Source organism: Rhinopithecus bieti, unplaced genomic scaffold (genome assembly GCF_001698545.2).
Source record: "Rhinopithecus bieti isolate Rb0 unplaced genomic scaffold, ASM169854v2 scaffold_9899, whole genome shotgun sequence".
In the NCBI taxonomy this organism is placed as follows: Eukaryota; Metazoa; Chordata; class Mammalia; order Primates; family Cercopithecidae; genus Rhinopithecus; species Rhinopithecus bieti.
Genome location: NW_016806979.1, coordinates 6,149,330 through 6,164,998, shown reverse-complemented (window position 1 = coordinate 6,164,998; position 15,669 = coordinate 6,149,330). Strand labels below are relative to the sequence as shown.

The following is a 15,669-nucleotide window of genomic DNA, read 5'->3' as shown; positions in this document are numbered from 1 at the left end:
TGCGGGGTGGCAGAGCAAGACCCCATGTTCTCAAAAAAAAATTTTTTTTTTAAATGGTGCGTGCTATTTTGGGACTTTGGCTTTTCTCAGCCTCAGTTTCCCTTTCTGGCAAAATGGTGTAGGAGCAATTATCTTCAAATATCTGTGGGAGAGGTGGTGCCCTTATGAGACATTATAGGGTGGGGAAAGCGGCCAATCATCCTTCAAAAGAAAACTGGGGACAACTGCCCAGCAGCTTACCTGTTTTTGTAAGTAAAGTTTTATTGGCACCAGCAGGCCAGGACTTAAAGGGAGGCCAACGAGGCTGAGTGGCTGCAAAAAAATGGGTTGCAAGGACAAGGCGTCTGTTTCATGTCTTAAGAGTTTTAGTGTGATTGGCCAGGGAAAACACTTAAAACTGCTTTGGGGCCTGCTATCCCAGCCTTTGGGAGGCCTAAGGGTGGGTGGATCACCTGAAGTCAGGAGTTCGAGACCAGCTAACCAACATGGGGTGGAGACTCCATCTCTAACTAAAATTAAAAAAAATAATAAAAAAAAAAAACCAGTCCTGGTGTGGTAGGGGTGGGCACCTGTAGTCCCAGCTACTAGGGGAGGCTGAGGCCACGAGAATAGCTCGAACCAAGGAGGCAGGGTTGCCGAGTCATGTCACTGCACTTCTAGTCTGGGCCGGGCCACAGCGAGGAACTCGTCTCATAAATTAAAAAAAAAAAGTTTTGGTGTTTTGGCCAATATGTGGTGGCTCACACCTATAATCCCATCACTTTGCGGAGGCCTAGGCGTAGGCATCATTGGAGGCCAGGGCTTCAAGACACGCCTGGGCCAACATAGTGGAGATTCCGCTCTCCAAAATAGATAAAATAAAAGTTTTGATGTTTTGTTCATCATAAATGTTTTCATTAAACTTTATGTTTTTAAAATATTATTTCTCTTGCATGGCTGAGTTTTTTTTGGGGCCCCCTTTAATTTTTGCCACAGGGGTGAGACCCTCACTTGCCTCACCCTAGAAACCCGTTCTGTTGTGGCTACTGTGCACATTTCTTTGTTGTTTTTCTTGCTTTTTGTTTTTGGAGATAGAGTCTTGCTCTGTCACCCAGGCTTTGGAGGTGCCAGCGGCGCGTATCCCGGCTCACTGCTAACTTCTGCCTCCGGATTCAAAAGATTTCTCCTGCCTCAGCTCTTCTGAGTAGCTGCGCGCATTACAGGGCGCGCGGTCATCACGCCAAGCCCAATTTTTTTTTTTTTTTTTTTTTTTTTAAGTAGAGAACAGGGGTTTCACCATGGTTGGCCAAAAAAAAAAAAAATGGTGGTCTTAATCCTGACCTCAAGTGCTCTGCCCACCTTGGGGCCCTCTCAAACTGCTGGGGATACAGGCGTGACCCACTGCGCCCGGCCAATGCGCTGAGCCATTGATTAACCTCTCTTTAGCCTCAGTTTCTTCATCTGGCAAAATGGGGCTAAATGCATGCCTCCCTTACTTCTTGAGAGGATTCATTGTAAAATATTTATACTTCTTGTGCTCTGCTTGGGAGGGGCAGGGGCCAACTCGCCCAGTGGGGGCGGGGCCCTGCCCGGTCGGCCCCCCCGGGAGGGGGCGGGGCCAGCTCGTCAGCTGACCGGCCTGGGCCAATGGCCATCCGGCGGCGGGGCCTGGGCAGGCCGAGGCGGGGCCGGGGGCGGGCCTGGCGGCGCGACTCCTGCGGCCCATGGACGGAGTTCGAGCCTCCTGCCGGCGCCGCGGGCTCCAGGTGAGGCCCCTGCGCGGGCGGGCGGGAGGCGGAGGGCGCGGCCAAGAGGACGCGGCCTGAAAGGTGCGGGGGGGGGGCCTTCGTGGGCTGTAGGGAAACTGAGGCAGAAGGCGGGGAACGCTCAGATCGCTTCTTTTTGACCACCCGCTTCTCAAAGTGCTTTTCTCCTGGTGGGAAGGGGAAGGTGTCCCCTTGGACATCTAGGGAAACTGAGGCTCCAAGCGATGGCGTGGGAGGAAGAGGCTGAGGGCTCTGCCCCTCCCCACCAGCTGTTCTAATAATAATGCTAGCAACAGCAGCCAGAGAACTCACCATATGTTCATGGTTGTTTTAGTCCTATTACTAGCGATGTATTAATATTAGTTCATATGTATTAATACCTCCTTGGGTCGTCGCTGCACCGCAGTACCCCCCTCAGTTCAGCCCTACGACGACCTGGGGAGGTTGGGGCTGTTAAGCACCCATTTGTCAGAATAAGGAAACTGAGGTTCTAGTCCTGAAAAGCCACTCTCCAGAGGTCGCCTAGCTGGGATTCCATCTTGCGCCCTCAACCAGCTGTCTTAGGGCACAAGGCGCTGCCAACCAGCGGTGTGACCTGGGGGGAGGGCACCCTTGCTTCTCCGGGCCTCAGTGTTCCGACGGGCCACAGGGTCCTCCTTTGACCGAGTTCATGTTTGGGAGGCTGTGTCATCAGGATGGCGTCGGGGACAGCAGAAGCCTAAGTTTGAAGCCACACACGGGCTACATGACCCCGGACAGCCACCCCTTTACTTCTCTGGGCCTCAGTTTCCCCGTCATAAGAAATGAAAAACGAGAATTAAGATTTGGCCATTTTCCTCTGAGACTTAGACCACACCCTTAAGAAGCCACCAAGTTTTCAGGTAGGGAACCTGGGATTCAGCACTTACCCAACGAACATTTATGGGGCGCCTGCTGTATGCCTGGCTCTGGACAGGCAGTAGAGTGTTCTGCAACCTCTGGAGCTGCCCTCCTAGAAACCCCAACCTGTTGGGGAAGGTAGACGCCGGAGCAGCGGTGACTCCATGGAGTGGTCAGTTGTGATAAGGGACTCACCGCAAGTGAAGGGGGCGCCTGACCCAGGCATTGCTGGGAGCCCTGTGTTAGAGGAGGCAGTCAAGGGTGGCGGGGCATTGCAGCGGTGGGCGGTATTTAGGGAAATGAAAGAGGTTGACAGAAGCTGGTGCCCAGGGAGGACTGAGCAGGTGTGGTGGGGGTCGTGGACTGAGGTTAGCTCCGGGCGGGTTGAGGGGGTGAGAGGAATGGGGCCGGCGGGTCTCCAACCTGGAGCCGCACCGGTAGCTGCAGGACTGCGAACTCAGCAGGTGATGGGAAGCCAGGTCTGGAGTGGTCAGGGAAGGCACGGGCTGAGCTGCAGATCAGAGACACCCGGTCTCTGGCCGCGCGGGGGTGGGGCAGAACTGGAAGCACTGAGGCCAGAGGCAAGAGTGGGGACTTGGGCGGAAAGGAGGGGCGGGGCGGGATTGGCGAGCAGCGTGGTGTTGGGGGGGGCAGCCCCGCCTCCAGCCCCAGTTAGATGCCAACCCGCCCGCAGCCTCTTAAAATAGAGAAACCGCCTCCGGGTAGGCGAATGGGGGTGCTGCTGACGTCAGGAAGTGGGGCCTGTTCCATGGGGGGGTCAAACATTTCCTGATGATAAGTTCTATGTTACAAAAGGGGAAACTGAGGTTGAGGTTCAGAGAAGCATAGACACTGTCCGGGTTTCACAAAGTGTAGGTGACAGAGTCAGACAGGATTTGAACCCAAGCAGTTCCGGCTTCCTCTCCAGACCAACCCAGAACAGGCGTCAATCCAGGAAGGTGGAGGGATGAGTACGGAGTCCAACGGAATGAGGGCATTCGGGCAGAGGCCACAGTACGTGCAAAGGCCCAGAGTCATGTAGCCTTTCTTACCTGTTTATATGGGGAAACAAGAACTTGAACCTATTTCTTAGGACTAGAGGCTGATGGCCAGGACTTAATGCTTCCAGGCCCTTCAGTGCTGATTTTGAAGCGGTTAGACTTTCCCCCTAGGGTGATGGGGAGCTATGTATGGAAAGTGCTGGAGCAGGAGAGGGCATGCCCATATTGAGGGGCTGGAAAAACTCCTTTGGAGGGCTAGGAACAGGAGCGGGGGAATCAAAAGGTCAGGAAGTCAGGAAGGAGCATGGAATGAAAGTCTAAGTGTACCAGGTGTGGTGGCTCATGACTGTAGTCCCAGCTGCTCAGGAGGCTGAGGCAGAAGGATCCAAGGATCTCTCTCTTTCTTTCTTTCTTTTTTTTTTTTTGAAGGAATCTTGCTCTGTTACCCAGGCTGGAGTCCAGTGGCTCAATCTCAGCTCACTGCAACCTCAACCTCCTGGGTTCAAGTAATTCTCCCTTCCTCAGCCTCCCGAGTAGCTGGGATTACAGGCACATGTCACCATGCCCTGCTAATTTTTGTATTTTTAGTAGAGACAGGGTTTCAACATGTTGACCAGGCTGGTCTCAAACTCCTGACCTCAGGTGATCCGCCCACCTTGGCCACCCAAAGTGTGGAATTACAGGCGTGAGCCACCGCGCCCAGCCAAGAAGAGTCTCTTGAGCCCAGGAGTTTGAGGCTGTAGTGAGCCATGACTACGAGACCCTATCTCAAAAATAAAAATAAAGGTCCAAGTGGGAGAAGATGAAAATAATAATAAAATAATAGTAAAGTGGTAATAACTGTTCATATTAACATGCTAAGCCCTCTCCTGCATTCAATTCTCCTAACAGCCCGAGTGGTCTGTGCTTTTATTCGTTCTATTTTTCAGAGGAGGAAACTGAGGCCCAAAGAGGGAAGTACCCACCAGGAAGCCAGAGAAATTCTAAACAATCTGGCACATGAAAAGTGTTGTCTTCATCAGTTGCAGTTTGGGGTCTTTTTTGACTGGAAACCTTGTTAATGGTCCAGGAGCATCCCAGCCAATCAAGGGGCAGATCGCTGATGAGAGCCAATCAGATTTCCTGGAGGCCAAAGGCCAAAGAGTCCATTCACAGAAGGGTGCTGACTGGCCAATCCAGACGGATAGCCCAGGGCATCCTCTCCGGTGGTGACAATGTGGGGCGTGCTGTTGGCTGTGTGCAGGAGAGGTCTGAAAAAGGATCTGACCTGGCTCACAGGCGGCCAGTTTGCGACAGCCCTGCGTCCAGGGAGGAGGTGGAGACCTTCCCAGTTTGGGTTAAACTCAGCCTCACGCATAACGTGTGCAGGCACCGGATAACGTGAGCTGATATTACTACTACTACTATTACCTTATTACATTTATCCTCTCCCACTTGGACTTTTGCTTTACACATGACCGAATTTCAAAACACCAGGTCCCACAAACAGAGCACCCCCTGGCAGAGAAGGTGGCTAGAGCCTGTATCTGGACTTTGTCTCTGCCGCTACTGGGGTGGCTCCCCTAGGTTCAGCCCTCAGAGGTGATCCTGCTTTCTCGTGGCCCGCTTCCACTTATTTTCCTCCTCCTCCTCCTCCTCTTCTTCCTCCTCCTCCTCCTCTTCCTCCTCCAGGAAGCCCTCGGGCTGGTGCCATGTGGTCCATGCTGACTTCTCTCCCATTTCACTCCAGGAGCATTGAACTTCCAACGGGGCTTGGTGCCCAGCAGGCTGAGTGCTCCCTTTGCACGTACTGTTTGCTGGGCATGGACTGGTGTTTTCCATGTGCCTGCTGGCTTTGTTCAGCTCCCTCTACTCCAGGAAGCCCCTTAGCTCTCCTCTCTGCGTGCCTCCAACCGCTCTTCTCCCTTCGAGTCTCTTTTTTTTTTAGACAGCATCTTGCCCTGTCGCCCAGGCTGGAATGCAGTGGTGCGATCTCAGCTCACTGCAGCCTCTGTCACGTGGATACAAGTGATTCTCCCTGCCTCAGCCTCCTGAGTAGATGGATTAGAGGCGAATGCCACCACACCTGACTAATTTAATTTTTGTATTTTTTAGTAGAGATGGTGTTTCACCATGTTGGCCAGGATAGCCTCAAACGTTTTTTTGTTGTTGTTTTGTTTTGTTTTTTTGAGACGGCATCTCACTCTGTCACCCAGGTTGGAGTGCAATGGTATGGTCTTGGCTCACTGCAACCTCCGCCTCCCGGGTTCAAGCGATTCTCCTGCCTCAGCCTCCTGAGTAGCTGGGACTACAGGCGCATGCCACCACGCCCGGCTAATTTTTGTATTTTTAGTAGAGACGGGGTTTCACTATGTTGGCTAGGCTGATCTTGAACTCCTGACCTTGTGATCCGCCCACCTCAGCCTTCCAAAGCGTTAGGATTACAGGCGTGAGCCACTGCACCCGTCTCAAACTCTTGATCTTAAGTGATCCTCCCGCCTCAGCCTCTGGGATTACAGGCGTGAGCCACGGCACCCGGCCACTTCGGGTCTCTTTCTTAATCCCTCCAGTATGGAGGTGCTCCTGCTCTGCTATGTCTTCTCCAAACTGGAATTTCCTCAAGGTGGGGCTAAAGCTTGTGGGGGAGGCAGCATCCCCCAGCCTGGGCAAGCACAGACGGGGATACCATAAATATTACCTTTAATGGGCAGTTTCAGGGGGTCGGGGCCTCCCCAACCTCCACTCCTCTGGGTGGGAGCCACTCCCAGGGAAACAGCAGGCACAGAGGGGGCTGTGGGCGGAAGCAGATGGTGTGGGGACCGAAGGGTCCGGGAATGGTGCCAGGAGAGTTCCGTGTGGTCCAGCTTCCCCGGGAGCCTTTGCAGGGAGCTGCCGATTTTGCCTCACCTCTCTCTGCCACTTTCAAAAATAACATCTTCAAGCCAGGCACAGTGGCTCATGCCTGTAATCCAGCATTTTGGGAGGCCAAGGTGGGAGAACCATGTGAGGTCAGGAGGTCAAGACCAGCCTGGCCAACATGGTGAAATCCCATCTCTACTAAAAATATGAAATTCGCCAGGTGTGGTGGTGGGCACCTGCAATCCCAGCTACTTGGGAGGCTGAGGCAGGAGAATCGCTTGAACCCGGGAGGCGGAGGTTGCAGTGAGCCAAGATCGTGCCATTGGACTCTATGCTGGGCGACAGAGCAAGACTCCATCTAAAAAAAAAAAAAAAAAACAAGAAAATCTTCACATCTTTTTGTCTTTTGGAAACAACTCTCAACTGGTGGTTATTATTCACCTCTTGATCACTGTCTTGACTCCCATCCACACCAGGCCCTGAGCTTGCTACTCATTGATTCCTCCAGGGACCCTATGTCACTGGGCCATTTTCCAAATGAGGAAACTGAGGCACGGAGGGGTTAAATCACTCATCGGGTCACACAGTGCAGGAGTGGGGGAGGCAGACTGGGAATCTAAGACTGTATGCTGGATGGGGTGCAAGTGGGACCCCCCACCAGGGTTCAAATCCCTCCCTGTTTCACGTGGGATAGTGGAAGAAGTGGTATAAGATCCCACAACTGGCTGGGTGCAGTGGCTCATGCCTGTAATCCCAGCACTTTGGGAGGCCAAGGCAGGTGGATCACTTGAGACCAGGAGTTCAAGACCAACCTGGGCAACGTGGTGAAACCTCATCTCTACAAAAAATACAAAAATTAGCTGGGTGTGGTGGCACATGCCCATAATCCCAGCTACTTGGGAGGCAGAGGTTGCAGTGAGCCAAGATTGCACCACTGCATTCCAGTCTGGGTGACACAGCGAGATGCTGTCTCAAAGAAAAAAAAAAAAAAAAAAAGTCCCACAGCTATTGGAAGGGCCAGAAGGAGACCCTAATGGCAACGATGATGGTGGTGATGGTTCCATCACCATGACTGCTTGAACTAAACGTAGTGAGTTATCTTCAGACGTATTCAAGCAGTCAGGGAGACCTCCGAGTGGTAGATTATTCTCCTCCCATCGTGACAGCTTGGTTTTCTGAGCGCAGAGCAGCTGAAGTCAGGCCTGGGGTGACGCCACACCCCTGCAACCCTTCCCCACCTCTCCCAGGAGACCTTGCCCTCCCAGCTGGGTCATCCGGCAGCCCAGCAGCTTCCGGCCCCCTCCAATTGGCTGTGGGGGCCGATGGCGTCACTGGTTGCCATGGCGAACACCCAGATCAGGACGTGGGCAGCCTGGAGCCCACCAAAGTAAAAATAGTCGTGTGTCCCCAGCGTGGCCACCCTGATGTGTGTGGAGGGAGAGTGTCCTGAGACCCAGTTTCCTGCCTCTCACTCCACTAAGAGATGTGGGCAGCCGGCTTTCCTCTGCACCTAAGTTTCTCTGCCAGTAAAACAGCCCCTGCCCGTGGTTCACAGTAGGTGGCTCAATAAATGCAAGGACATTTATCAGGTATTATGATAGCTTCCATAGTCCCTTGCTGAACTCAGCAATAGTACAACAGCTCACAAGAGCAGCAATAGTAATGGCTGATCATGATTAACCCAGAACCCTCCTGATGTCATCTCCAGATTACAGATGGGGAAACTGAGGCATGGGGCATACAAATAACTTGCATGGCCAGGAAGAAGCAGAGAATTGAACTGAACCCAGGTCTGGGTGTCCCCAGATTCTAAACTTGTGCCACATGGCATTTTGAGAATTTAAAAACCCTCTTGATTGGCCGGGTGCAATGACTCACGCTGTAATCCCAGCCCTTTGGGAGGCTAAGACGGGTGGATCACTTGAGGTCAGGAGTTCGAGACCAGCCTGGGCAAAATAGTGAAACCTCGTCTCTGCTAAATATACAAAAATTATCCGGGCATGCTGGCGCATACCTGTAACCCCAGCTATTCAAGAGGCTGAGTCAGGAGACTCGCTTGAACCCAAGAGGCAGAGGTTTCAGTGAGCCAAGATTGTACCACTGCACTCCAGCCTGGGTGACAGAGTGAGACGCCATCTAAAAAAACAACCACAAAAAAAACTTTTTTTTGGCCGGGCATGGTGGCTTACGCCTGTAATCCTAGCATTTTGTAATCCCAGCATTTTGGGAGGCCAAAGTGGGTGGATCACCTGAGGTCAGGAGTTCGAGACCAGCCTGAACAACATGGTGAAACCTTGTCTCTACTAAAAAAAAGAAAAAAAAAAGTGTCTAGCTACTCGGGAGGCTGAGGCAGGAGAATCGCTTGAACCCGGGAGACAGAGGTTGCAGCGAGCCGAGATTGCGTCATTGCGCTCTAGCCTGAGCAACAAGAGAAAAACTCTGTCTCAAAACAAAACAAAACAAAACAAAGCAAAACAAAACCCTCTTGGGCAGGCCATGTCTGAGGATGGACTATGAGGTCACAGTGGAACCCAAGCTCAAGGCTTTCTATCCTGCATGTGGTGAAGGCACCGAGAGTGCAGATCGGCTTGCTGAGCTCTAAAAGGGTCTTCAAAAGGGAGTCACTCGTCAGCCGTCCTCTCCACGCCCCCACTGGTACCCAGGGCTCAAACCTGCATAGACTTTGCAGCAAGTAAGGAGAGAATGGCGTTCAGACCTAGACCCAGGAGGAGAGGGACATCTGAGATGGGACAGGGATAGGACAACTCAGGAATCTCTATTTTCTCGACAGATTATTAGTTTTTAGCCACTACTGACATACTTCTTCATAAATAAAACTAATTTGTAATTTTTTTTTTTTTTTTTTTTTTTGAGGCGGAGTCTCGCTCTGTCGCCCGGGCTGGAGTGCAGTGGCCGGATCTCAGCTCACTGCAAGCTACGCCTCCCGGGTTTACGCCATTCTCCTGCCTCAGCCTCCCGAGTAGCTGGAACTACAGGCGCCCGCCACCTCGCCCGGCTAGTTTTGTATTTTAGTAGAGACGGGGTTTCACCGTATTAGCCAGGATGGTCTCGATCTCCTGACCTTGTTATCCGCCCGTCTCGGCCTCCCAAAGTGCTGGAATTACAGGCTTGAGCCACTGCACCCGGCCTCGCCCAGCTAATTTTTGTATTCTTAGTAGAGACAGGGTTTCACCATGTTGGCCAAGATGGTCCCGATCTCTCGACTTCGTGATCTGCCCGCCTTGGCCTCCGAAAGTACTGGGGTTACAGGCATGAGCCACCGCACTCGGCCCTTCTTATTTATTTATTTATTTATTTATTTATTTATTTATTTATTTTTGAGATGGAGTTTCACTCTTATTGCCCAGGCTGGAGAGCAATGGTGCAATCTCGGCTCACTGCAACCTCCGCCTCCCAGGTTCAAGTGATTCTCCTGCCTCAACCTCCCAAGTAGCTAGGATTACAGGCACCCACCACCATGCCTGGCTAATTTTGTATTTTTAGTAGAGATGGGGTTTCACCATGTTGGCCTGGCTGGTCTTGAACTCCCCACCTCAGGTGATCCGTCCACCTTGGCCTCCCAAAGCTCTGGGATTACAGGTGTGAGCCACTGCGCCTGGCTGGCCCAGCCTTTTTTTTTTTTTCTGAGACGGGGCTCAAGCAATCCTCCCACCTCAGCCACCCAAGTAGCTGGGAGTACAGGCTCGAGCCACCATGACTAGCTAAATTTTCATTTTTTATTTTTTTATTTTTTGTAGAGACAGGGTTTCACTATGTTGCCCAGGCTAGTTTCAAACTCCTGAACTCAAGTGATCCATCCGCCTTGGCCTCCCAAAGTGCCAGAATTACAGGTGTGAGCCACCGCACTCAGCCTAGTCTGGCTAATTTTTAAAAAAATTTTTGTAGAAATGGAGTCTCGCTATGTTGCCCAGTCTAGCTTAAACTTCTGGACTCAAACAACCCTCCTGCTTTCACCTCCCAAAGCACTGAAATCACAGGTATGAGCCACCGTGCCCAGCCTAAAATAATTTTTTTTTTTTTGAGACGGAGTCTGGCTCTGTCGCCCAGGTTGGAGTGCAGTGGCCCGATCTCAGCTCACTGCAAGCTCCGCCTCCTGGGTTTATGCCATTCTTCTGCCTCAGCCTCCCCAGTAGCTGGGACTACAGGCACCCGCCACCTCGCCCGGCTAGTTTTTTCTATTTTTTAGTAGAGACGGGGTTTCACAGTGTTAGCCAGGATGGTCTCGATCTCCTGACCTAGTGATCCGCCCGTCTCGGCCTCCCAAAGTGCTGGGATTACAGGCTTGAGCCACCGCGCCCGGCCCTAAAATAATTTTTAATGCAAGTATGGTAGGAGCTGGGTGGGGAATTAAATTGTGAATCTGGAGGGCTTCCAGGAAAAAGGGATGTTGAGTTCAGACCTGGAGTATGAGCTGTAGTTAATTAGGGCCGGAAGGGAGGGAAGGCCATTCTGAGAGAGTGTACAGCTAGCGCAAAGGCCCTGAGGCAGGGCTGAGCCCAGTGTGTAGAGTGAGCAGGAACGGCACATTGGTTGGGGCAGGGGATTGGGGATTGTGGGGGTACATCAAAGGCCAGGTGTTCCGAGGGCTAGTCTCTCTGAGAATGATCTCCATTTCTGTCTCATTGCAGAAGGAGCTGAGCCTGCCACGCCGGGGACGTGGGTGAGTTCACCTGGGGCTGGCGGGCTGGCGGGCTGGGTGGGCCCTAGTGGTCCTGGAAGTGGATATTTCAGCAACAGCCACTGAATTGTGAATGTATTTAATAATTACAGCAACACGTCTCATGTTCATTCTTGCCCTCAAGTTTGCAAAGTGCTTCACAAGCACCTGGCCTCTGGCCACACACATGGGAGGCCATGCCAGTTTGCAAATGAGGAAGCTGAGGTGCAAAGGGGTTTCATCACCAGCTTAAGGGCACTCAGCTGGGAAGGGAGAAACTTGTCTGGAATCCAGAGTCTGGATGTTGAATTTCAACTGAAGTGTATTAGAACTGGCTTGAATGCCTCCCATGATGGAGAACTCACTTCCTTTTGGGGAACGCCAGCAGAAAATCATCTCTCAGCTGGGCACGGTGGCTCACGCCTGTAATCCCAGCACTTTGGAAGGCTGAGGCAGGCGGATCACTTGAGGCCAGAAGTTCGAGACCAGCCTGGCCAACATGGTGAAACCCCGTCTCTACTAAAACTACAAACAAAGTAGCCAGGCATGGTGGTGCACGCTTGTAATCCCAGCTACTCAGGAGGCTGAGGCAGGAGATTCGCTTGAACTCAGGAGGTGGAGGTTGCAGTGAAACGAGCAACCACCACCGCACTTCAACCTGGGCGACAGAGTGATACTCCATCTAAAAAAAGAAAAGAAAAGAAAAAAAATCATCTCTCTTGGGGTCACATCAGTGTTCCTGTAGGTTTTTTGTTTTGTTTTGTTTTTGAGATGGGGTCTCGCTCTGTCACCCAGGTTGGAGTACAGTAGTGTGATCTTGGCTCACTGCAACCACTGCCTCCTGGGTTCAAGAGAGTCTCCTGCCTCAGCTTTAAGAATAGCTGGGACTACAGATGCGAGCCTCCATACCCGATCTGTATGTTTAGTAGAGACAGGGTCTCACTATGTTGCCCAGGCTGGTCTCAAACTCCTGGACTCAAGCGATCTGCCTACCTCAGCCTTCCAAAGTGCTGGGATTATAGGCATGAGCCACCATGCCCAGTCTAGGTTACCATTTTTTATCCCCAAAGCTTAGAGAACATTTTTGTTCAATGCCTTCATTCATTTACAGATGAAAGAAACCAAAGCCCGGGGCGGGGAGGGGTTTACCTTGAGCTAGTAGTCTGGAAGTATGTGAGCGTGGACACCCCATCTTTGGGGGCTGCTTTTGCCTGAGTTGGGGGTGGGAATCACTCAATGAACATCTTTTTGAGCACCTACTGTACACTGGGCCCTGCTGAAGGCAGAGGGGATACAGACAATTCAATCTCAGAGTAAGGGTTGAAGTTTTGTATGCAGGAGAGAGATTAACCAGAGAAAGAGACAGAGGTGCTGGGGGTGGTTTTATGCTGAAGATTGGTGGCCTCTTGGAGGAAGTGACCTTCGAGCTTAGATCTGGAAGAAGAAGAGGACCTGGCAGCGGGGAAGTCTGGGGAGAATGGCATTCCAGGCAGCAGGAACAGCGTGGGCAAAGTTTCTGGGGTGCCAGCACACTTGGCATTAGAAGAACAGCATCAAGACCAGGGTAGCTGAGTGGAGTGAGTGGAGGTGAGGTGGAAGGACAGGAGAAGGAGGAGGTCCTGGGAATGGGGTCAGAGTGGCCCCCAAGCCCAGGTCATCTGCTTCGGTTCCAGTGGGGATGATGCAGTTGGTGGGGAGGTGCTTGAAGTCCCCAGTGGTTGCGGGTTGCGGGGGGACTCGGACATTGCCCCGAGAGCAGGCACTGTTTCCAACCTTGGCCCAAGCTGTGGGCAGTGTTGGACCGTCAATCAATGAGGACTGCAGAGGGCAAAGTCCTGAACCTTGGGGCAGGACAGAGCCAAAGACTCCACAAGGGATATCCACTCCCTGCCACCTTCCCTGTGCCCCACTGGGTCCACCGGGGCCTCTAGAGGGCCAGAGTGAGACATAGACACCCCCAGACCGTGGGGTTTCCGCTGAGAGGGAGGGAGGACAGGGCTGGCGGCGCCTGGTGCTGGTGGCGGTGCAGGGACAGCTTGGCGGAGGAGGGGCTGGTGGGGCTGGACTCGTATATGGGTGAGGGGACGACCTTCCTGGCAGAGGGAACAGCTAGAAGCCAGGGACTGGAGGTGTGGTCAGAGCCTCTAGTGTGCGCGGGGATGCGGAGACCCGAGCGGGTTAGGACCTCAGTGCTGAGCGGCTGGCCGGGATGCGGGGTTGGGGAGTTGGAGCGGACTGCGCTCAGATCCTGGCTCCCAGAGAGCCCCAGGGCTGGGGCAAGGGCTGAGGCCGGGCCAGGGCGGGGAGAGGCGGGGTCAGGCCGTGGAGCAATCGCGCCGACCGCGGAGCCAGTGACCGCCCTTCCCTTCCGGGACGCAGCTCGGGGGCTCTCGACCCGGCGGCCTCGGCGTCCCTGCAGCAGACGGGGCGGCACCCGCGGCTCCGCCATCCGGCTGCTCGACCCTCGCTGCGGGCCCCGGCCTGCGCGCAGGTGCGGAGCTCCGAGCCCCGCCCCGAGGCGGAGCCAGCCCGGCCCCCAGCGGCCCAACCCCCGCGTCGAGTCCGCCGCACCCGCCAGGCGTCTGTCCCTACGTCCGTGTGTCAGTCCGTCGGTCCGATCGCGCCACGATTAGGGCTTCCGGGGGCCACCAAGGGGGCGTCGATACCCGGCCGCACAGACGCGGCCTCGGCCTCGGCATGAAGTCCCGCAGGGACAAGCTGCACATCCCGGCGCTGACCCTCGAGTGAGTGTGGGGCAGGGCGGGGGTGTGGGGTGGTGCAGGGAGGACAGGATGACAACCACCCTCCCCCCACATCTCTGTTCGTGTCGCCCAGAAACGCACCGCCGCCTCCGGGGAGTCCTCCCGGGCCATCGGTCTGGCCCCGCCCTCACGGCCTGAGCTGAACCCAGAATCCCCGGTCTTGGGCCCCTACTCCCTGAGGGAACCACAGCCGCCATCCGGAGATCCGGATTCGGCCACGCGAAGGGGCGGCCACCAGGTTCACCGTCCCCGGCCTCTTTCTTTGCAGTCTGTCTCCGAGCAGCCAGATCCCGTCCCTGCTGGGTCCCAGCAGCCCCTGCAGCCCTTGTAGCCCCTCCTTGGGCCTGCACCCCTGGAGGTAAGTGACAGCGCGTGTGGGCGGGTCGCAGACATCGCCCTGGCACCCCAGAGCCTTGGAAACCCGCCAGAATCATCACTTTCCCTAAGGTACTGTAGGTTGGTGACCACCTCTCTGGACCTCAGTTTACCCCTCCGCATAATGGCACTGCGATCCGTTCTAGGGGGTTAATGGGAAAATTCCATTTTCAGCCAGGCCAGCATCTGACAGGTGGCCAAGCCAAGGGAAGAACTTAAGCTGTTACCCAAGGACTTTCCCAAGACAGGTGCCGGATTCCCAAGCTGCTCAGGGCACTCCCTGCTGAATCGGCCTGGACTCCTGGGTGGTGACCTCAGGGAGAAAGCTCCTCCCTCTAAACACACACGCACACCCAAGGCTGAGAGGCCACCAACGAGAGCACTGTGAATTGAGCTTAACCTAAGCGGCGCTGGGAGAAAAGAACCAGGGTGACTGAGCGCTCCATAACCCCTTCCTGATCCCCACTTCCCGATTAAGAAAACTGAGACTTAGAGAGGAGATGCCAGTTTTTCTGATTCAGTCCATCCTCTGGGAGCCAAGCGTCAGGGACAGCTTTGCCACCAGGTGTGTTGAGGGTTTGACTGGCCAGTTGGTTGACTCTGTGACTGGCCAGGTTTCAGGACAGGAGGGAGTTTTGTGAGCTCCTCTAATGGCTTGGAGGAGGGACATTTAGGGAGGGACAGATGTGAGGTCAATGGTGTCTATTAGAATTATGTGGCCCATCAACCATTTACACTTCAGTATGAATGAGCCGCTTAAATCTTTTCACAGCCCTTTTTTTTTTTTTTTGAGGCAGAGTCTTGTTCTGTCCCCTAGGCTGGAGTGCAGTGGCGCAATCTCAGCTTACTGCAACCTCCACCTCCCAGGTTCAAGCAATTTTCCTGCTGTAGCCTCCCAGGTAACTGGGACTACAAGCACCTACCACCACATCCAGCTAACATTTGTATTTTAGTAGAGATGGGGTTTCACCATGCTGGCCAGGCTGGTTGCGAACCCCTGATCTCAAGTGATCCACCTGCCTCAGCCTCCCAAAGTGCTGGGATTACAGGTATAAGCCACACGGCAGGCCATCCACAGACCTTTAATGGGGAGAAGAGAGAACAATATGGAGCCCACATTTGCATGCTGGGCAACAGGGAGGTAGCTTCATTCGGGCGCCAAGCACTATGAGATACCTACTGAGATCCAGGTGCTAAAGGCATTGCTATAAAGAAAACATAGACCCTCCATCAATGGCTTCTCAGTCCCCTTGGGGAATTCAGTGATAAAACGAATGGATAGGGCCGGGCACGGTGGCTCAAGCCTGTAATCCCAGCACTTTGGGAGGCCGAGATGGGCGGATCACAAGGTCAGGAGATCGAGACCATCCTTGCTAACCCGGTGAAACCCC

General features: G+C 53.7%; 1 protein-coding gene across 8 annotated transcripts in view; it reads left to right on the top strand.

The window, feature by feature from the left end:
* Positions 1-1,703: 1,703 nt before the first annotated feature.
* MAST3 (microtubule associated serine/threonine kinase 3) overlaps positions 1,704-15,669 on the top strand; it is a 58,206-nt gene continuing 44,240 nt past the window's right edge. For 4 of the 8 annotated variants that reach the window (XM_017879466.1, XM_017879464.1, XM_017879465.1 and 1 more), the window contains exons 1-2: positions 13,314-13,885; positions 14,172-14,261. In XM_017879466.1, coding sequence (XP_017734955.1) covers positions 13,839-13,885; positions 14,172-14,261 — 137 coding nt within the window. In that variant the 5' untranslated portion in view covers positions 13,314-13,838. Of the gene's footprint in view, positions 1,746-11,112; positions 11,145-13,312; positions 13,886-14,171; positions 14,262-15,669 lie in introns of those variants that run through there. The other 4 variants (XM_017879474.1, XM_017879467.1, XM_017879469.1 and 1 more) reach the window with 2 other exon arrangements.